Below are 23,102 nucleotides of genomic sequence, written 5' to 3' on the forward strand. Positions count from 1 at the left end.
GATTGGTTGCAGTGGGTCCTCCAACCAATTGGAGTGAATGAAGGGCGGGGCTGAGCCGGGTCTCCGACGTGAGGTGGAGCATGCGCAGTACCGATGACAACTCAGGATTCAGGCGGGAGGTTGGAAATCCTGAGCCGGTCAAATTCGATCAGGTGAGTCATGAGGGAGGGATGGAGCCGGCGGATGGGTCTGGAGGCTTCATAAACACTCCGTGCAGCCCGAAGCCCCGAATACGAAGGTCGATACAGCAGTTCATCCAACGAAAGCTGCTCGGGCTTTTCCCCGAGACAGGCCCGAGTGGCCGGGCGCATGCGGACGGAGCGAGAGCCCTGGCGTTGCCCCCTCTTCCTATTGGTCCGAACCCGCCGTCAATCAGTCCCCGGGCATTGTGAGCTGGAGCAAACCCTTCACAATCATTGTCAGCTCCCTGGTTTGCAGCTGCGGAGCTTCTCCCTCCCGGGAACAGGCCCAGGTTAACGGACACCATCCTGCTTCAGACACTGGAGGATGGTTCACATCAGAGGATGGGGGAGGGGGGATAATATTTTATTGTCAGTCTGCAGACAGGAGCTGGAGAACTGAACCCAGGCAGAGGAGAGGGAGGGAGAAAACTGGGAGTGGAGGAAAGAAATGGTGAGATGGGTTTGGATTTCAGCCCAGGGAGGAGGGAGAGTGTGTGGGACGGGGATTTACAGCTTTGGGGGAACGAGAGGAAAACATGTTACAGAGAAACTAGAATTGCCTGTTCAGAATTTCTATCCTGGACTGACAGTGATGGCTTTTGTAAACTCCTTTTACAGGGGGTTAGAATTGGAGAATTTGCACACAACAAACTGAACCCAACAGAAAGGTTTGTCTCTTTGCGAATTCTATCCTGCATTGACAGTGATTACTTTTATAACATGAGAGATTACAGCTCTCAGGAAAGATTAAATGGAGTGGGGCCCTTTTTCTATCGACAACAACAAATGAAGCAGTGACATGCTATAAATCTTTTAAATTATCAGTACTGTGGAGAGGGGCGATGTGAGAGAGTGACCATTAATAAACAAGTCATAAATACGGACAAATTTATTTATCACAGGTTCAGAATGTGCAACTCATTACCATGGAAAGGAGTTGAGGAAGGTGCTGAGATGTTTTCAAAATGCAACGGGACAAGCACATGAGAGAAAATGGAATCGAAAATCAGCTGAAAGGCTGAGATTTGATAGGTGTGACAGTCGGAGATGTGTGCCGAGTATTGACAGCAGCAGAATCTGTGACAGAATGGCCTGTTTGTGTCTTATATATTCACAGTAATTCAATGTAATCGCCTTTTACAGAATATTTGCAGATGCAAACATCATGTCGAGATCTGACAGTCACTTGATTCATCAGGACCGGCCTTTCAACGTGGAAGGAGAAATGTTTGTCTGTTTTGACTTTCGGAAAAAATGTCAAAAATCACTGTCATTGGAAAAGCACCGAGACACAGACATCTAAGTAATTTTCCACAGTTAGCTGGAACTGAGCTCTAACCAATCACACAGCATGAAATTAAATTGCAGCATTTACATGAGGGAGACACCATACTCAGGCTTCAACTGATGATCCAAGTTGGAGAGACATAAGGCCATTCGCACCAAAGGAATCAAGAAGCAGCAATAGGACATTCAGCCACGTGAGCCTGTTCCACCATTTAATAACATCAATGCTGATCTGATAGTGACCTCAAATCTGCATCCCACCTACACCTGATCACTTGTCGATAACTATGATGAAACCGTGGACATGTGGGGACTGTGGGATGGGATTCAATTATCCTTCTGAATTGGAAACTCATCGACGTATTCACACTGGGGAAAGGCCGTTCACCTGCTCCATGTGTGGGAAGGGATTCACTCGGTCATCCCACCTCCTGACACACTAACTTGTTCATACTGATCAGAGACCTTTTAAATGTGCTGACTGTGGAAAGAGCTTTAAAAGCAGAAAGGATTTACTGTTGCATCAACGCACTCACACTGGGGAGAGGCCGTTCATCTGTTTGGAATGTGGGAAGGGATTTAATGATTTGTCAAACCTCCGGATTCACCATCAGATTCACTCTGACCAGAGCCCGTTTAAATGTGCTGACTGTGAAAAGAGCTTTAAACACAGAAAGGATTTACTGACACATCAACGCACTCACACCAGGGAGAGGCCATTCACCTGCTCCATGTGTGGGAAGGGATTCACTCAGTCATCAATCCTCCTGAGACACCAACTTGTTCATACTGATCAGAGATCTTTTATATGTTCTGACTGTGAGAAGAGCTTTAAAAGTAAACTGAATCTGCTGAAACACCAGCGAGTTCACACTGAAACAGAATCATAGAATATACAGTGCCAAAGGAGGGCATTTGGCCCATCTAGTGCACCGGCCCTTGCAAAAAGCACCTTACTTAAGCCCATACCTCCAACCTAACCCATAACCCCACCTCACCTTTTTGGACAGAAAGGGCAATTTAGCATGGCCAATCCATCTAACCTGCACATCTTTGGACTGTGGGGGGAAACCGGAGCACCCGGAGGAAACCCACGCAGACACTGGGACAACGCGCAGACTCCGCACAGACAGTGACCCAAGCAGGGAATCAAACCAGGGACCCTGGAGCTGTGAAGCAACAGTGCTAACCACTGAGCTACTGTGTCACCCAAAAGTGGGAGCGGTACTTGGGAGAGGTTGTTCAACTGCTCCGTGTGTGGGAGGAGATTCACTCAGTCAAACAACCTGCACAGGCATCAGCAAGTTCACAGGCAACAGCAGGGTTTGGATTCAGACGTTGTTGCTGCTGTTAGTCACATCTAGGACTGAATGATGCCTGGACGTCTGTTTCCAGTGGGGCTCCACAATTTTCCGGTATATATCAATGATTTAGACTTAAATGTATGCACCAGGATTATACAAAAGTTGCTGATGTGTTTCAGACAATGAGGGAGAAAGCCATGGGCTGGGTCAGGTGGACAGAAAGGTGGGAAATTGAAATTTAGATAATGAGAGGTTAGGAACACACTTCAGTTAACTCCTGATAAAAATAAGGTCACTTCAGGATAATGGAAAAAACTGGGGGAACTACAAATAATCCTTAAAAAAAAAAAATTCAGAGTACCCAATTATTATTATTTTTCCCCAATTAAGGGGCAATTTAGCCTGGCCAATCCACCTAACCTGCACATCTTTGGGTTGTGGGGGTGAAACCCATGCAGACATGGGGAGAATGTGCAAACTCCACACGGACAGTGACCCAGGGCCGGGATTCAAACCCGGGTTCTCAGCGCTGTAGGCCCAGTGCTAACCACTGCTCCACGTGCTGTCCTAGCTACAAATAATTCTAATAACTTTATTGAACAGTTCTCAAATGGAAAGGCACTTGACCACATTAAAACTAAGGATCTGCAATAGACGTTTGATCCAGCAAGTCATATTTAGGGCAAGATTATAAATGGAGGGCATCCATTTCAAGTGATTATAATAAGAAACAATGCTGAACAAGGCTAGGAGAGTGGGCAAAGAAGTGGCAGATGGAATACAATGTGGAAAAGTGTGAGGTTATGGATTTTCGAAGCAGGCATAGACTATTTTCTAAATGGTGAAATGCTGAGGAAATCACAAGCACGAAGGGACTTGGGAGACCTTGTTCAAGATTCTCTTCAGGTTAACGTGCAGGGTCAGTCGGCAGTTAGGAAGGCAAATGCAATGTATTTGTGTCGAGTGGGCTAGAATACAAGACAAGGGATGTACCTCTGAGGCTATATAAGGCTCTGATCTGACCCATTTGGAGTATTATGAGCCGTTTTGGGCCCGTATCTAAGTAAGGATGTGCTGGCCGTGGAAAGGGTCCAGAGGAGGTTTACAAGAATGATCCCTGGAATGAAGAGCGTGTCGTATGAGGAACGGTTGAGGACTCTGGGTCTGTACTCGTTGGAGTTTAGAAGGATATGGGGGAATCTTATTAAAACTTACAGGATACTGCGAGGCCTGGGTAGAGAGGACATGGAGAAGATGTTTCCACTTGTAGGGAAAACTAGAAGCAGAGGACACAATCTCAGACCAAAGGGGCGATCCTTTAAAACAGAGTAAGAAGTCTTGCAACACCAGGTTAAAATCCAACAGGTTTGTTTCGACTCACTAGCTTCAGGGGCACAGTTCCTTCCTCAGGTGATGAGGAGGAATTAAAACAGATGAGGAGGAATTTCTTCAGTCAGAGGGTGGTGAATCTGTGGAACTCTTTGCCACAGAATGCCGTGGAGGCCAAATCACTGAGTGTCTTGAAGACAGAGATAGATAGGTTCTTGATTAATAAGGGGATCAAGGGTTATGGGGAGAAAGCAGGAGAATGGAGATGGGAAAAATATCAGCCATGATTTACTGGCGGAGCAGATTCGATGGGCCGTGTGTCCTAATTCTGCTCCTATGTCTTATGATGTGAAGAAAACCATTCTGTGCTGCATGTGGGTTCATGAATGCACTGCTCGAAAATGTGGTGGAGGCAGATTCAATTGATGCCTTGAAAAGAGAATTGGACAACTATCTGTTACTGTCAGATCAGCCATGAGGTTATTAAATGGTGGAGCAGACTGGGCTGAATAGCCAACTCCAGCTCCTTGCTCATCTGTTCGTATCTTTTGAGGAGAAAAATATCTGCAGAGTTCAGGGCCAATGACAGCGGATTGTGACAGTTGCAGAAAATTGGCACAGATACAATTTGTTGAATGCCTTTGTTTTGTGCTGTCACCTTTCTATGTCACTGTGTTATGAGGGAAATGCAGAGCACCAATGCAAGAGAGGCAGATTACTCCCTCGATCTGGATTGGATTTGTTTATTGTCACGTGCACCGAAGTACAGTGAAAAGTATTATTCTGCGAGCAGCTCAAACAGATCATTTTGTACATGAAAAGAAAGTAAACTAAAAAGAAAATACATAATAGGGCAACCCAAGGTACACAATGTAAATATATAGACAAAGGCATTGGTTGAAGCATACAGGAGTGTAGTATTAATCAGGTCAGTCCATAAGAGGGTCGTTTAGGAGTGGTAATAGCGGGGAAGAAGCTGTTTAGAATCTGTTTCTGCGTGTTCTCAGACTTTTGTGTCTCCTGCCTGATGGAAGAAGTTGGAAGAGTGAGTAAGCTGGGTGGGAGGGGTCATTGATTATGCTGCCCGCTTTCCCAAGACAGCGGGAGGTGTGGATAGAATCAATGGATGGGAGGCAGGTTTGTGTGATGGACTGGGCTGTGTTCACTACTCTCTGAAGTTTCTTCCGGTCTTGGACCAAGCAGTTGCCATACCAGGCAGTGATGCAGCCAGATAGGATGATTTCTATGGTGCATCTGTAAAAGTTGGGAAGAGTCAGTGCGGACATGCCAAACTTCCTTAGTTTCCTGAAGAAGTATAGGTGCTGTTGTGCTTTCTTGGTGGTAGTGTCGATGTGCGTGGACCAGGACACATATTTGGTGATGGAAACCCTGTGCCCCCGTGCAGGAGAGGCTGGTTGTTGGGCAGTGTGAGCTGATCATGGCTTCATAAAGACTAAGGCAGGTGTCAAGACCCTTGGAGTGAAAACAGGTCTGGAGGGAGTGGGTCAAAAAACCTGGGGAGTTGCATTTTGCATGAATCGTGAGTGTGACCCAGTCACAATTATGAACAGTAATCAAATCTATCACTGATTTGATGCGATGATTTACCGTGTCCCAGGTGTTGTAAATACTGTACATACTGTAGATCAGCCTGCTTGTGCCCATGTCTAAGTGATATCTTATCAGAATAATGTGCTTCTGTATTAAATAAAGTATCCAAACCTCTCATTGTGATTCATGCCCAGCATCTTGCCTAACTGTGGATCTTCTGTTTTGCTGACTGGGAAATAGAATCTTCCTGTTTACTAATTGCTCTATGGCGGCTGTGTTACCCAGAATCCCCCGCGCTGCAGAAAGTTTCCGATCAGTGAGTGTACGAGGCCAGTGCGCAGGTGCAGTGTGGGTGTGTGCTCCGAGCATGCTCAGTGTCAGTCATGGTGAGAGAGTGAGGAGGAGCTGGGTTGAACACAACAGTGAGCTGCACCCCTGTGAGAAGGGCATCTCCCAGTCTCTGTTTGACTCTCCTACAGCTTCCTATCTTGATTGAGTTGGACAAGGAATTCTCATCATTTGAGCTGGAAAAGGCCATTGATTGCTGAGCAAGCAGAAAGCACCCGGCAAGGATGGAATTCCAGCTGAACTGCTCACACACAGAAAGTCCCATCGACTGTCACACCTTCCTGCCCTCCCCTTTTGGGCTGTGAGACTGGTCCACGGAACATGTGTGATGCAATAAAAACAGCAGTGACAGGGAGACAGCATCAACTACAGGGACATCTCACTCCTTAGAGTCAGGGGAAGACCTTCACTTGGCTGATGTTTAAAAGATTCATCTATTTGCAGACTGAGTGTATCCAGAAGCACAGTGCGGTTTCTGTGCTGACAGATCTACAATCTCCACACACCAGCTACAAGGGAAGAGAACAATTGGGATTTGATCTGAAGTGTCAGTGCTGAGAAAGTGAAATGTTCTAATTACTGAGTGAAAGTAAACCTTTCAGTGCGAATCACAATTTACTGGTCCAATTGGAAAAGACACCAAAACGTTTCAATCTCTGAAGATAAACTTCAGCCTTGAAGTTATGTTTCAGAGCTCACAAGTTGTGGGAAGCTTTGTGAATGTTTCCTCTTCCCTTTTGTGAACAAGCAGCAAAGTTAACCTTTTCTCTGACAGCACGGCAACAATTTGAAATACAGATTGACTTTTAAAGATTTGGCTTCACCCCATTTGTTGGGGTCATATTTCTGGCCGTGAGAATCATCGCGGGTGGGATGGAAATTTGCTGGAACATTTTTTTATAATCCTAATCTTTATTGTCACAAGTAGTCTTACATTAACACTGCAATGAAGTTACAGTGAAAAGCCCCCAGTCAGCACATTCCGGAGCCTGTTCAGGTACACAGAGGGAGAATTCAGGATTGTCATGTGAGAGTACCTTTAAGAACCTGGTGTTTATCAAATAGCTGCAGTGAAGATGGACAGCCCAGCTCCACCCACACTCTGATATCACTGCAGCTATTTGATAAAATATATTTCACCCCCACAACCCAAAAATATGTGCAGGTTAGGTGGATTGGCCATGCTAAATTGCCCCTTAATTGGAAAAAATGAATTGGGTACTCTAAATTTATAAAAAAAACAAAGAAGGGTAGCAAGGATAGTATACAGGTGAAAGACGGGAGGAATGGCCAAAGCGCAGGTGAGCGCGAGACGATACTGGCAGCGAAGTCCGCCTGGGAGAAGCAAGTGACAACACCAACACCAGACCCATCAAGTATTGCCCTCTGTAATTGTTTCTCCGGCACCCAAGTGTATATCTACCTCCCCAGTCTCTCTCCCCCCCCCCCCCCCCCGCCCCCCATCACACACAAACAGATGCCTACTTCGGTGCTATAAATAATTTTGCCAATTGTACAGAGTTGCTGCTGTTGAGCTGGTGCATAATACTCTACCAGTTACTTCATTTGATTTTTTATTTCTTTTTTATTGTTACTTTTTTTTGTGATATGTTTGTGTGCCCTTCTCTTCTATGTATATGTACATATATATATATATATCATATTCTGTGTACATAACGCCAAATATACTTTGTTCAAAAACCCAATAAAAAAAAGAAGGGTAGCATGGATAATTCAGGTAATTACACGTCAGTGGCAGGAAATTATGGGAGAGAATTCTTTTGAGAAAAAATTTATTCCCACTTGGAAATAAGTGGACATATTAGCGAGAAGCAACGTGGTTTTATGAAGGCGAGGTCGTGTCTCACTAACTTGATCGAGTTTTTGAGGAAGGGACAAAGATAATTGATGAGTGGAGGGCAGTGGAATTTGTCTACAAGGACTACATGGGCAGCACGTTAGCACAAGTGGCTAGCACTGTGGCTTCACAGCGCCAAGGTCCCAGGTTAGATTTCCCGCTGGGTCACTGTGCGGAGTCTGCACGCTCTCCCCGTGTCTGGGTGGGTTTCCTCCGGGTGCTCCGGTTTCTTCCCACAGTCCAAGACATGCAGGTTAGGTGGATTGGCCATGCTAAATTGCCCTTAGTGTCCAAAAAAAAAGGTGAGGAGGGGTTATTGGGATAGGGTGGAAATGAGGGCTTAATTTGTCGGTTATGGGGATAGGGTGGAAGTGAGGGCTTAAGTGGGTCGGTTACGGGGATAGGGTGGAAGTGAGGGCTAAAGTGGGTCTGTGCGGACTCGATGGGCTGAATGGCCTCCTTCTGCACTGTATGTTCTAAGTTCAGTAAGGTCTTTGTAAGGTCCCTCATGGCAGACTGGTACAAAAGGTGAAGTCACACTGGATCAGAGGTGAGCTGGCAAGATGGATACAGAACTGGCTCAGTCAGAGAAGACAGAGGGTAGCAGTGCAAGGGTACGTTTCTGATGGAGAGCTGTGACTAGTGGCGTGCCTCAGGGATCAGTGCTGGGATCTTTGCTGTTTGTAATATATATTAATGTTTTGGAGGAAAATGTAACTGGTTTGATTAGTGAGTTTGCAGGTGACACAAAGATTAGTAGAATTATGGATCGCGATGAGGACCGTTAGAGGATACAGCAGGATATAGATTGGTTGGAGACTTGGGCGGAAAGTTGGCAGATGGAATTTAATCCGGACAAACGTGAGGTAATGCATTTTGGAAGGTCTAATACAGATGGGAAATATACAGTAAATGGCAGAACCCTCAAGAGTATTGATAGGCAGAGGGATCTGGGTGTACAGGTACACAGGTCACTGAAAGTGGAAGCACAGGTGGAGAAGGTAGTCAAAAAGGCATATGACATGCTACCTTCGTCGGCCGGGGCATTGAGTTTAAAAATTGGCAAATCATGTTGCAGCTTTATAGAACCTTAGTTAGGCCGCACTTGGAATATGGAGTTCAATTCTGGTCGCCAGACTACCAGAAGGATGGGAAGCCTTTGGAGAGGATACAGAAAAGATTTACCAGCGTGTTGTCTGGTAGGGAGGGATTAACTGTGAGGAGCGGTTGGAGAAACTTGGTTTGTTCTCACTGGAATGACGGAGGTTGAGGTGCGATCTGATCGAAGTCTGCAAGATTATGAGGGGCATGGACAGAATGGATAGTCAGAAGTTTTTTCTCAGAGTGAAAGAGTCAATTGCTAGGGAACATAGGTTTAAGGTGCGAGGGGCAAGCTTTGAAGAAGATGGACGAGGCACATTTGTTTACACACAGGGTGGTGGGAGCCTGGAACTCGCTGCCGGGGGAGGTAGTGGAAGCAGGGATGATAGTGACTTTTAAGGAGCGTCTTGAAAAATACAAGAATAGGATGGGAATAGCAGGATACGGTCCCCGGAAGGGTAAGGGCTTTTAGTTCAGACGAGCAGCATGGTTGGTGCAGGCTTGGAGGGCCGAATGGCCTGTTCCTGTGCTGTACTTTTCTTTGTTCTTTGTGACCATCAAACTGCATTACCGTTGACCTGGGTAATTTGACAACCATGACCCTGGTTTGTAGAGACCCAGGTGCCTGATTAATGAAGCAGAACAGCAGCAGAGGAAAGAATATTAAGCAAATTCTGCTCTCTGGATCCCACTGTCTGATGGGATGTCCTGCCCCATGTGTCCAAAAATCTGCAGCTCTGTTCAGTCTCATGAAGACCCAGGGCAGAAACACACAAACCTGAGAAGACGCCATCCTTGAATCGAGCGACTGCTGATGACAACAAGAGTCAATGTGCAGCAGGGAGCAGGAGCGGCCATCCTGGAGCAGGAGCGGTCATCCTGAACCAGGGAGCAGGAGCAGTCATCCTGGACCAGGGAGCAGGAGCAGTCATCCTGGACCAGGGAGCAGGAGCGGTCATCCTGAACCAGGGAGCAGGAGCGGTCATCCTGGACCAGGGAGCAGGAGCGGTCACCCTGGACCAGGGAGCAGGAGCGGTCATCCTGGACCAGGGAGCAGGAGCGGTCATCCTGGACCAGGGAGCAGGAGCGGTCATCCTGGACCAGGGAGCAGGAGCGGTCACCCTGGACCAGGGAGCAGGAGCGGTCACCCTGGACCAGGGAGCAGGAGCAGTCATCCTGGACCAGGGAGCAGGAGCGGTCATCCTGGACCAGGGAGCAGGAGCAGTCATCCTGGACCAGGGAACAGGAGCGGTCATCTTGGACCAGGGAGCAGGAGCGGTCATCCTGGACCAGGGGGGAGTGGTCATCCTGGACCAGGGAGCAGGTGCGGTCATCCTGGACCAGGGAGCAGCAGTGGTTATCCTGAACCAGGGAGCAGGAGCAGTCATCCTGGACCAGGGAGCAGGAGCGGTCATCCTGGACCAGGGAGCAGGAGCGGTCATTTTGGACCAGGGAGCAGGAGCGGTCATCCTGGACCAGGGAGGAGTGGTCGTCCTGGACCAGGGAGCAGGTGCGGTCATCCTGGACCAGGGAGTAGGAGCGGTCATCCTGGACCAGGGTGCACGAGGGGTCATCCTGGACTAGGGTGCACGAGGGGTCATCCTGGACCAGGGAGCAGGAGCGGCCATCCTGGACCAGGGAGCAGGAGCGGTCATCCTGGACCAGGGAGCAGGAGCGGTCATCCTGGACCAGGGAGCAGGAGCGGTCATCCTGGACCAGGGAGCAGGAGCGGTCTTCCTGGACCAGGGAGCAGGAGCGGTCAACTTGACCAGGGAGCAGGAGCGGTCATCCTGGACAAGGGAGCAGGAGCGGTCATCCTGGACAAGGGAGCACGAGGGGTCATCCTGGACCAGGGAGCACGAGGGGTCATCCTGGACCAGGGAGCAGGAGCGGCCATCCTGGACCAGGGAGCAGGGGAGTCATCCTGGACCAGGGAGCAGGAGCGGTCATCTTGGACCAGGGAGCAGGAGCGGTCTTCCTGGACCAGGGAGCAGGAGCGGCCAGCCTGGACCAGGGAGCAGGAGCGGTCATCCTGGACCAGGGAGCAGGAGCGGTCATCCTGGACCAGGGAGCAGGAGCGGTCATCCTGGACCAGGGAGCAGGAGCGGTCATCCTGGACCAGGGAGCAGGAGCGGTCATCCTGGACCAGGGAGCAGGAGCGGCCAGCCTGGACCAGGGAGCAGGAGCGGTCATCCTGGACCAGGGAGCAGGAGCGGTCATCCTGGACCAGGGAGCAGGAGCGGTCATCCTGGACCAGGGAGCAGGAACGGTCATCCTGGACCAGGGTGCAGGAGCGGTCATCCTGGACCAGGGAGCAAGAGCGGTCATCCTGGACCAGGGAGCAGGAGCGGTCATCCTGGACAATGGACCAGGGAGCAGGAGCGGTCATCCTGGACCAGGGAGCATGAGCGGTCATCCTGGAGCAGGGAGCAGGTGGAGAGAATGCTGTGGATTTCTATCCTGCACTGTGTAAAGGGGAAATAAATAGTACATGTTAAGGTAATAATATGATTTAAGAATGAGGTTTCAGACTGAATAAAACAACAGATACGGGGTTACGGATTGTTACTAAGATTCTAATTGACCTTTGTAAAACTGAACGCACAAGTCAGCAGCATTTGCAGCTGTGTTCTCGCAAGGACAGCGAGCTTCAATAACAAGGAACAGGAGGTAACGGCTGTCTCAGTAACAGATAGGGACAGTGGACAATAACAAGATAAGTGGTGCCTGCAAGGGTAGGTGAGAGTGCGTGTTTATATATACCAGATTGAAACTTTAAACAGTGACTGTGCATGTGTTCAGAAAGTTAGAACTGTGCCACTTTGTGTAAACAATAAAATTAGTTCAGCGAGAATGCTTGTTGGCTACATCTCGTAAATCTGCTCTGATGCTCCTGTGAATCATTTGTTCGGAGAAGTTAACTGTGACAGGTGATGGTTTCTGTACATTTGTAGGATACTGGAAGTGGAGGATTGACAGACGGAAACTCAAACCAGACATCACATCGCGATCTGACAGAGTCACTCGATTCATCAGAACCTGAATTTCAGCAGCATCTGGGTGTGGAAGGTAAAAGGTTTGACTGTTCTGTCTGTGAGGGAAGATTTCAGGTCTCAGTGTGACTGGAAAAGCCCCGAGATTCACAAACCCTGGTTAAGCCAAACCTGGAGAACTGTGTTCAGCTCTGGGCAACAAACCTGAGGAAGGACAGAATGTAGCACAGATTTACCCGAGTGATATCTGAACGCCCAGAGTTAAATTACAAGGTACAATTACAGGAAAGGCTGTGTGGACTGTGCACATTCTCCCCAGTCTGCGTGGGTTTCCTCCGGGTGCTCCGGTTACCTCCCACAAAAATGTGTAGGTTAGGTGGATTGGCCGTGCTAAATTGTCCCTTTGTGTACAAAAGGCGAGGTAGTGTTATGGGAATAGGGTGGGAAAGTAGGCCTCGGTAGGGTGTTCTTTCAGAGGGTCAGTATAGACTCGATGGACCGAATGGGCTCCTTCTGCACTGTAAGGATTTAAGGATTTCTTGGAAAGAGCCATAGAGTCAGAATGGTACAGAGGAGGCCATTCCACCCATTGAACCATGCCAGCTCACTACAGCAATCCAGTCAATCCCATTCTCCTGCTCTATCCCGTGTCCTTGCAGCTTTCTTTCCCTCCAGTGTCTCTCCAATGTCCGTCAAAATTATTCATTGTGTCTATTTCCACCCCTTCATGGCAGCAGGTTTTGGGTCATTATCACTCACTGTGTAAAAATATTCTCCCCCACATCCCCCTCTATTTCTTATCCAAAAATGTAAATCTCTGTCCCAGATTGTTTCGTTTACCTTATCCAAACCTGTCAGAATCTTGAGAACCTGAATGAAATCTCCCCTCAGCTTCTTTTGCTCAAACTATTCTGGTAAATCTGCAACTTCTCAGAATCTTCACTTCCTTCCTAAAGTCTGGTTACCGGATCCGGACACAATACTCGAGATGTGACCTAACCAGAGCGTTATAAAGATTCAGCATAACTTCCCGGTTTTTCTATCAGTATTCCTGCTTATGAAGCTCAACACCCCATTTGCTTTACTAACTACTCTCTCAATATGTCTTGCAGATATACAAAATCCTTTTCCTTCACCTCAAACCTCTATCTCTCTCCTTTCGTAGAGGCCAGAGTCCTGTGTAGGTCCAGATCAGGTGGCAGGTTCCCTCCCTGAAGGACATTGGTGAACCAGTTGAGTTTTCACAATAATCCAGTAACTTTCATCATCACTTCTTCCTAGTCTCCGGTCGCACGGTGGTTCGCACTGCTGCTTTATGGTGATGGAGGCTGAAGGTTTGAAAGATTTGTCAAACTTCTGGTCAAGTTGTCCTTCGGGGAGGAAACCTTCCACCTGGTCTCTGAAAGGAGAGAGATAGAGGCGGGAGGTGAAGGAAAAGGATTTTGTATATCTGCAAGATATATTGAGAGAGTAGATAGAAAAGCAAATGGGGTGTTGTGGCGCAGCCACAGGCTCAGCCTGATTGGCTGATTCTTGGCGGCATTTTGTGTTTGCGAATTAGAGCTGGAGATGGATGGTCAGTTCCCCTCTGTCCGGGGTGGGGGGTGTCAGTTCCCCTCTGTCCGGGGTGGGGGGGGGGTCAGTTCTCCTCTGTCCAGGGGCGGGGGGATGGTCAGTTCCCCTCTGTCTGGGGTGGGGGGGGGGGGATGGTCAGTTCCCCTCTGTCCTGGGAGCGGGGGGATGGGCAGTTCCCCTCTGTCCTGTGTGGGGGGGGGAATGGTCAGTTCCCCTCTGTCCAGGGGTGGGGGGATGGTCAGTTCCCCTCTGTCCAGGGTGGGGGGGGGGGGATGGTCAGTTCCCCTCTGTCCTGGGAGCGGGGGGATGGTCAGTTCCCCTCTGTCCTGGGTGGGGGGGGGGGGAATGGTCAGTTCCCCTCTGTCCGGGGTGTGGAGGATGGTCAGTTCCCCTCTGTCCAGGGTGGGGGGGAGGGGAGATGGTCAGTTCCCCTCTGTCCTGAAAGGGGGGGGAATGGTCAGTTCCCCTCTGTCCTGGGTGGGGGGGGGGGTGGTCAGTTCCCCTCAGTCCAGGGTGGGGGGTGGTCAGTTCCCCTCTGTCCGGGGTGGGGGGGGGGGGGGGGATGGTCAGTTCCCCTCTGTCCGGGGGTGGGGGGGATTCAAACTCATTACCCAGTGTGCTGTTGATCACCTTTACTTTACATGAGAAATTCCCGCTTCGATCCCACCTGGAAACTTTGTGTTTAAAATTGTTACTGATAAGGAACTAACAGTGAGTTTAGTTTCATGTTGGACAGGGTGAGAGTTCATGTGTTTCATTCTTGAAAAACTCCTTCTTCACCTTTAAACAGGGAACAGTAGGGTGGCATGTGGCGCAGTGGTTAGCACTGGGACTATGGCGCATGAGGACCCGATTTCAAATCCCGGCCCTCGGTCACTGTCCGTGTGGAGTCTGCACATTCTCCCCATGTCTGCGTGGGTTTCACCCCCACAACCCAAAGATGTGCAGGTTAGGTGGATTGGTCACGCTAACTTGCCCATTAATTGGAAAAAAAATAATTGGGTATTCTAAATTTATTTTAAAAACAGGGAACAGTGAGAGAAACCTGATCCACAGTGACCCAAAAACCAGATACTGTAGATGCTGGAAATCCGACCTCAAAACAGAAAATAGTAGAAACACGGAGCAGGTCAAACAACATCTGTGCAGAGGACCAAAGTGAATGCTTCAGGCCGGTGACCTTTTATCCAAGCTGGAAGAATTTGGAAATTGAATAGTTTATCAACAAGTACAGAGGCCGGGAAAGAGAGGGGGAGACGAACGTGATAAATATAAGAAATGGTCATACTTCATAGTTTGTATTTTGCAGTAATATTATGAAAAGCTAGGTTAAATGTTTACAGACATGATGTCTGCGAGAGATTGATTATCTCACTTCTAATTCTGTGACTTTTGCAGGGGAAGTTTAATATGGACACGGTAGGGCAGCACGGTGGCGCAGTGGGTTAGCACTGTGGCCTCACGGCACCAAGTTCCCAGGTTCGATCCCAGCTCTGGGTCACTGTCCATGTGGAGTTTGCACATTCTCCCCGTGTTTGCGTGGGTTTCGCCCCCACAACCCAACGATGTGCAGGGTAGTGGATTGGCCATGCTAAACTGCCCCTTAATTGGAAAAATGAATTGGGTACTCTAAATTAAAAAAAATAATAATAAGGACTTGGAGAATCCACACTGAGTAAAGAACTAGATTCATTTACAATACGGTATATACACTGCCTGCTCGCTCCCTCCCGGGTTCCTCTCATGGTTGGTCCCTTACCGACCATTTTACCGTTTGTAGCGAGAGAGCTAATGTAATGGTGTCACAGTTTGAGCCTGACTAAACAAGTCAAGAGACCATAATTACAAAAGATAAGGCAGCAGAATTAGGCCATTTGATCATGGCTGATATGTATCTCATCCCCATTCACCTGCTTTCTCCCTGTAATACCTGATCCCCTTATTAATCAAGTACCTATCTATCTCTATCTTAAAAACACTCAGTGACTGACATCACGTGGTGGCACATGGTTAGCACTACTACCTCACAGTGCCAGGGACCCAGGTTAATTCCAGCCTTGGGTCACTGTCTGTGTGGAGTTTGCACTTTCTCCCCGTGTCTGCGTGGGTTTCTTCCGGATGCTCCACTTTCCTCCCACAGTCCAAAGATGTGCAGGTTAGGTGGATTGCCCATGCTAAATTGCCTTCGGTGTCCGGGGATGTGTTGGTTAGGTGGGGTTAAGGGGATAGGGCGGGAGAGTGGCTCTGAGTAGGGTGCTCTTTCAGAGGGTCGGTGTGCATACTTGATAGTGCAGAAAGACGCCATTTGCCCCATCAAGTTCGATGTTTATGTCACTTGGCCTCCACAGTCTTCTTCAGCGAAGAGTTCCACAGGTTCACCACCCTCAGGCTGAAGAAATTCCTCCTCCCCTCAGTTTTAAATGATCGTCCCTTCAGTCTGAGGCTATGCCCTCGGGTTCTAATCTCTCCTACCAGTGGAAACATTTTCTCCACGTCCACTCTATCTGGGTATTCTGTAAGTTTCAATGAGATTCCCATTCATCCTTCTAAACTCCATCGAGTACAGACCCAGAGTCCTCAATCGCTCCTCATATGACAAATCTTTCATTCCAGGGATCATTCTTGTGATCCTCCTCCAGACACCCTCCAAGGCCAGTACATCCTTCCTTAGACACGGGGCCCAAAACTGCTCACAATACTCAAAATGTGGTCTGATGAGAGGCATGGCAGTACATCCCTGCACTTGTATTGTAGCTCTCTTAAAATGAATGCGAACATTGCATTTGCCTTTCTAACTGCCGACTTTCCTTTATTTGTTCTTGGGATGTGGGTGTCGCTGGCTGAGCCGGCATTTGCTGCCCATCCCTAATTGCCCTTGAACTGAGTGGCTTGCTGGGCCATTTCAGAGGGGGCAGTTTGGGAGGATGTGAGGCTGAAGTGATTAAATGACAAAGGGGATAATGGTGCAAGACAAAACTGGGAGACAATGATATAAGTAAATAAACTAATAGGATAAGAGAAGAAATAAAAGACAGGTCCAGGTGAGGTATAAATGGCAACAGCAGAACCGTTACCAGCACCAACTGTCTGAAAATATCGGAGTGATGATTATAATCTGAAATTACTGAAATGAATGTTGTGTCTGGAAGGTCAGAAATTGCCTGATCAAGGATGAGGTTCTGTTCCTCGAGTTTCCTTTGAGCTTTATTGGAGCAGTGCAGGAGGCCGAGGACAGAGTGGGAGTGGGGCAGGGAATTAAAATATTAAATGATCAGGAGCTCAGGATTATGCTTGCAGACTAAATGGTGATGTTCCACAGTCACCAATCCAGACTTATCTCCTCAGTGGAGGGGAGACCAAATCGTGAGCAGTGAATACACAATACTGGAAAGCAAGAAGTACAAGTAAATCACTGTCACCTGGAAAGTGTGTTTGGAATCCTGGAATATGGGAAGGATGGCGATGAACTGTTAGTTGGTTGTGTCTGCATGGAAATGACTGACCGTGATGTTCATGAAAACACAAGAAATGGGAGTGGATGCAGACCATACGGCTCATCGAGCCTCTGCATTTCTTGCTGGCTGTAACCTGTCCATTCAGGCTTCATTCCGATAAACTTTCCTGTATCTTCCTCAGTCCTTCTAGGTCCATCAAATGATATGGAGACATTAGCTCAACAATCCTATGAATTAAACTTTAGTCTGGCCCAGTGTCACCGAGCTGAAATCCAGTCTTTCTCTGACACATTATTCTTAATGTCATCACTGACAGGTTAAGAATGAAAAAGCCAACTTTTTAGCAGTAAGGGGAAGAGGCAAGTTTGTAGATACAGAATCACAGAATCTACAGTGCAGAAGGAGGCCGTTTGGCGCATCGAGTCTGCACCGGCCTTAGCACCCTACCTAACCCCACACCTCCACCCTATCCCCACACTTCCACCCTATCCCCGTAACCCCACCTTCCCTTAACTTTTTTGGATGCTAAGGGCAATTTAGCATAGCCAATCCACATATCCCTGCACATCTTTGGATTGTGGAAGGAAACTGGAGCACCCGATGGAAACCCACGCAGACACGGGGAGAACGTGCAGACTCCGCACAGACAGTGACCCCAAGCCGGAATCGAACCTGGGACCCTGGTGCTGTCAAGCCATTGTGCTAACCATTGTGCTACCGTGCTGCCCGATGTTCTACAGTGTCACAGACTGGCTCGTTGGATCTTATTCTGTCCCATCGTACATTCAGCTAATAGTAAAATGTGTAAAATACTGCAACATACAGGCATTTAAGGACAACGGTGAGTTTGCTGCTCAGATTAGTTCAAGTCTCCATATTGTAAAATGGATCTAGAAGGACTGGAGAAGATGTAACAGATGTTACAGATAGTAAAAGTTTCTACAAATATATTTTTAAAAAAGAGTGGCTGAGGTAAATATTGGTCCATTAGAGGATGAGAAGGAGATTTAATAATGGGAGATGAGGAAATGGCTGAGGAACTGAACAGGTTTTTTGGGTCGGTCTTCACAGTGGAAGACACAAATAACATGCCAGTGACTGATCGAAATGAGGCTATGACAGGTGAGGACCTTGAGACGATTGTGATCACCAAGGAGGTAGTGATGGGCAAGCTAATGGGGCTAAAGGTAGACAAGTCTCCTGGACCTGATGGAATGCATCCCAGAGTGCTAAAAGAGATGGCTAGGGAAATTGCAAATGCACTAGTGATAATTTACCAAAATTCACTAGACTCGGGTGGTCCTGGCGGACTGGAAATGAGCAAACGTGACACCACTGTTTTAAAAAGGAGGTAGGCAGAAAGCGGGTAATTATAGGTCAGTGAGCTTAACTTCGGTAGTAGGGAAGATGCTGGAATCTGTCATCAAGGAAGAAATAGCGAGGCATCTGGATGGAAATTGTCCCATTGGGCAGACGCAGCATGGGTTCATAAAGGGTAGGTCATGCCTAACTAATTTAGTGGAATTTTTTGAGGACAATACCAGAGCGGTAGATAACGGGTGCCAATGGATGTGGTATATCTGGATTTCCAGAAAGCCTTTGACATGGTGCCACACAAAAGGTTGCTGCATAAGATAAAGATGCATGGCATTAAGGGTAAAGTAGTCGCATGGATAGAGGATTGGTTAATTAATAGAAAGCAAAGAGTGGGGATTAATGGGTGTTTCTCTGGTTGGCAATCAATAGCTCGTGGTGTCCCTCAGGGATCAGTGTTGGGCTCACAATTGTTCACAATTTACATAGATGATTTGGAGTTGGGGACCAAGGGCAATGTGTCCAAGTTTGCAGACGACACTAAGATGAGTGGGAAAGCAAAAAGTGCAGAGGATACCAGAAGTCTGCAGAGGGATTTGGATAGGTTAAGTGAATGGGCTTGTGTCTGGCAGATGGCATACAATGTTGACAAATGTGAGGTTATCCATTTTGGTAGGAATAACAGCAAAAGGGATTATTATTTAAATGATAAAATATTAAAACATGCTGCTGTGCAGAGAGACCTGGGTGTGCTAGTGCATGAGTCGCAAAAAGTTGGTTTACAGGTGCAACAGGTGATTAAGAAGGCGAACGGAATTTTGTCCTTCATTGCTAGAGGGATGGAGTTTAAGACTAGGGAGGTTATGCTGCAATTGTATAAGGTGTTAGTGAGGCCACAGCTGGAGTATTGTGTTCAGTTTTGGTCTCCTTACTTGAGAAAGGACGTACTGGCACTGGAGGGTGTGCAGAGGAGATTCATTAGGTTAATCCCAGAGCTGAAGGGGTTGGATTACGAGGAGAGGTTGAGTAGACTGGGACTGTACTCGCTGGAATTTAGAAGGATGAGGGGGGATCTTATAGAAACATATAAGATTATGAAGGGAATAGATAGGATAGATGCGGGCCGGTTGTTTCCACTGGCGGGTGAAAGCAGAACTAGGGGGCATAGCCTCAAAATAAGGGGAAGTAGATTTAGGACTGAGTTCAGGAGGAACTTCTTCACCCAAAGGGTTGTGAATCTATGGAATTCCTTGCCCAGTGAAGCAGTAGAGGCTCCTTCATTAAATGTTTTTAAGATAAAGATAGATAGTTTTTTGAAGAATAAAGGGATTAAGGGTTATGGTGTTCGGGCCGGAAAGTGGAGCTGAGTCCACAAAAGATCAGCCATGATCTCATTGAATGGTGGAGCAGGCTCGAGGGGCCAGATGGCCTACTCCTGCTTCTAGTTCTTATCATGGCCAATCCACCTAACCTGCACATCTTTGGACTATGGGAGGAAACCGGAGCACCCAGAGGAAACCCATGCTACATACGGGGAGGATGTGCAGACTCCGCACAGACAGTGACCCAAGCCGGAATCGAACCTGGGACCCTGGAGCTGTGAATCAACAGTGCTAACCACTGTGCTGACCATTGTGACAGGGGGATAGTGTGGGAAAACGGTGCTGAGGTAGGTCAGCCAATGATCCCATTGAATGGTTCAGGCTCGATGGGCCGAATGGCCGACTGCAGCTCATATTTGTTGTGATCTCCTGGACAGGAAGCTGTGAGCTTGGATCTGTCAATCAACATGAATCCGCACCTGAAGGGGAATTGCAAGGGTGAATATTAGATACAGCAGAGTGATAATGGAGGGAGAGTATGTGGGATGGAGCTTTACAGCTTTCGTGGAATAAGAGAGGACAAATGTTCCATAGAAACGAGAATTGTCTGTTCTAAGTTTTGATCCTGTACTAACCGTGATGAATTTTGTAAATTGTTTTTACAGGATATTAGATGAGGAGGAATTACAGACAGAAATCTCAAAAATTACGTCTCGATCTGACAGAGTCACTTGATTCCTTGGAACCTGAACATCATCGGCCTTTGAATCTAGAAGGAGTAATGTTTACCCGAACTGTCAGCTAATGATTTCAAACATCAGTGTGACTGGAAAAGCACCGAGACCCACACAACACACACCCGAGTGAGAGTGTTCCAGTGAACTGACTGTGGAAACATCAGTGTGACTGGAAAAGCACCAAGACCCACACAACACACAACCAAGTGAGAGAGTACATAGACTCCCAGAATTTGGCCCATCGAGTCTGCACCGGCCCTTGGAAAGATCATCCTGCCTAAGCCCACACCTCCACCCTATCACCATAACCCAATAACCCCACCCAACCTTTTCCGAAACTAAGGGCAATTTATCACAGCCAATCCACCTAACCTGCACGTCTTTGGACTGTGGGAGGAAACCGGAGCACCCGGAGGAAACCCACGCTGACACGGGGAGAACGTGCAGACTCCGCACAGACAGTTCCAGTGAACTTACTGTGTAAAGAACTTTAACCAGTTACACAGCCTGAATAAACATAACATTCACAGCAGGGAGAGACCATACCCATGTTGTGTCTGTGGAAGAGGCTTCAATTGATCATCCAACCTGAAGAGCCACGGGGAGACCCTAGACATGGGGAAACCGTGGAAATGTGGGGACTGTGGCAAGGCATTCCGAGCCCCATCAGAGCTGGAAACCCATCGACGCAGTCACACTGGGGAGAGGCCGTTCACCTGCTCCAAGTGTGGGAAGGGATTCAGTCAATTATCCGCCCTGAAGACACACCAGCGAGTTCACACTGGGGAGAGGCCGTTCACCTGCTCTCAGTGTGGGAAGGGATTCACTCAGTCATCCGGCCTGCAGACACACCAGCGAGTTCACACTGGGGAGAGGCCATTCACCTGCTCTCAGTGTGGGAAGGGATTCCGTGATTCATCAACCCTGCAGAGACATCAGCGAATTCTCACTGGGAAGAGGCCATTCACCTGTTCTCAGTGTGGGAAGGGATTCACTCAGTCATCCGGCCTGCAGACACACCAGCGAATTCACAATGGGGAGAGGCCATTCACCTGCTCTCAGTGTGGGAAGGGATTCACTCAGTTATCCGCCCTGCAGACACACCAGCGAGTTCACACTGGGGAGAGGCCATTCACCTGCTCTCAGTGTGGGAAGGGATTCCGTGATTCATCAACCCTGCAGAGACATCAGCGAATTCACACTGGGGAGAGGCCATTCACCTGTTCTCAGTGTGACAAGGGATTCACTCAGTCATCCGCCCTGCAGACACACCAGCGAGTTCACACTGGGGAGAGGCCATTCACCTGCTCTCAGTGTGGGAAGAGATTCCGTGATTCATCATCCCTGCGGAGACACCGGCGAGTTCACACTGGGGAGAGGCCATTCATCTGTTCTCAGTGTGGGAACGGATTTGCTCAGTTATCTTACCTGCGGACACACCAGCGAATTCACACTGGGGAGAGGCCGTTCACCTGCTCTCAGTGTGGGAAAGGGTTCCGTGATTCATCCAACCTGCGGAGACACCAGCGAGTTCACACTGGGGAGAGACCGTCCACCTCTCACTGTGAGATGGGATTGCATGTTTAATCGCATCTGCTGTGACACCAACAATTTCACAATTGATTACAGGGGTTGGATTCTGCTGTTATTGTTTCTGCTCTGCATCCAGGAGTGCATTTTGTTCATTCTGACAGGTGGTCAGTGGGGATGGTCGGAGGGTTTCTTTCTGCTGGACTGGCCGGTCTCACCACTTTGCCTCCAGTGGGCTGATGCTCTTTGAGCCTTGTTGCTAATACCTGGCTCCAAATTTCATAAGGATCACAGAGTGAAAGGGGGTTTGGAAGTTTGAAGATATTTAGTTTCAATTTCTGTTTGGAACCCCCCCCCCCCCCCCCCCCCCCCCCAAGTCATGTTGCCATGGAGATGGGCCCTGGTGGTTACATGTTTTTTTTGTTTAATTTATCTGGGTGTTCCTCACAGAGGAAAACTATCACAGTGTGAGGGGCAATTTGTCTGGGGTGGTCTGGGAAACTGATTGGTACAGATAATACCTAATATTTAAGGAATTATTACATATTTATCAGGGGGTTTGTTAGCTCAGTTGACTGGACGACTGGTTTGTGATGCAGAGCAAGGTCAACAGTGAGGATTCAACTCCCGTACTGGCTGAGTTTATTCATGAAGGCCCCGCCTTCTCAACCAGGCCCCTCGCCTGAGGTGTGCTGACCCTCGGGTTAAATCACCTCCAGTCAGCTCTCTCTCTGTCAAAGGGGAGAGCAGCCTATGGACCTCTGGGACTTTTGCGACTTTTATTTCACATGTATACAACAAATATAGATTCCTTTAAGGAACAAAATTCCAACAGGAAAAGTGATGTAACCGTGGCGAACAAGAAAAGTTAAAGATTCCATGAGATCCATTAGAATTCAGCAAAGGAGGATCAAGAAACTGATGAGAGCAAACTGGCGAGAAACATAAAAACCGACTGGAAAAGCTTCTGCAGGAATGTGAAAAGGAAAAGATTAGCGAAGGCCAATGTGGGTCCATTCCAGGCAGAGACAGGAGAGTTTATTTATTTTTTTGAAAATATATTCATTAAAGTTTTTTAACAAAACATAACAATTTTTCCCCTTACAAACAATAAACCCCCCCCCCACCCGTAACAAAATAACACAAAATCACCCTGAGCAAGATATATACATGGTAAGATGATATATTTACATAGCTTTATACACTGGCTCTTGCC

General features: G+C 48.0%; 1 protein-coding gene across 4 annotated transcripts; it reads left to right on the forward strand.

The window, feature by feature from the left end:
• Window positions 1–20: 20 nt before the first annotated feature.
• LOC140418819 (uncharacterized) lies at window positions 21–22,245 on the forward strand. Of its 4 annotated transcripts, none has more exons than XM_072502433.1 (4): window positions 45–152; window positions 1,085–2,884; window positions 11,915–12,029; window positions 20,285–22,245. In XM_072502433.1, exon 4 carries the CDS (start codon window positions 20,972–20,974, stop codon window positions 21,941–21,943), a length of 972 nt encoding a protein of 323 aa, XP_072358534.1. In that variant the 5' UTR covers window positions 45–152; window positions 1,085–2,884; window positions 11,915–12,029; window positions 20,285–20,971; the 3' UTR covers window positions 21,944–22,245. The 4 variants fall into 4 exon arrangements, with proteins under 4 accessions (XP_072358537.1, XP_072358534.1, XP_072358535.1 ...); XM_072502435.1 differs by having other exon boundaries at window positions 58–152; window positions 1,326–2,884; XM_072502436.1 differs by lacking the exon at window positions 1,085–2,884 and having other exon boundaries at window positions 21–152.
• The last annotated feature ends 857 nt before the right edge of the window (window positions 22,246–23,102 follow it).

Source organism: Scyliorhinus torazame, chromosome 5 (genome assembly GCF_047496885.1).
Source record: "Scyliorhinus torazame isolate Kashiwa2021f chromosome 5, sScyTor2.1, whole genome shotgun sequence".
Taxonomy (NCBI): Eukaryota; Metazoa; Chordata; class Chondrichthyes; order Carcharhiniformes; family Scyliorhinidae; genus Scyliorhinus; species Scyliorhinus torazame.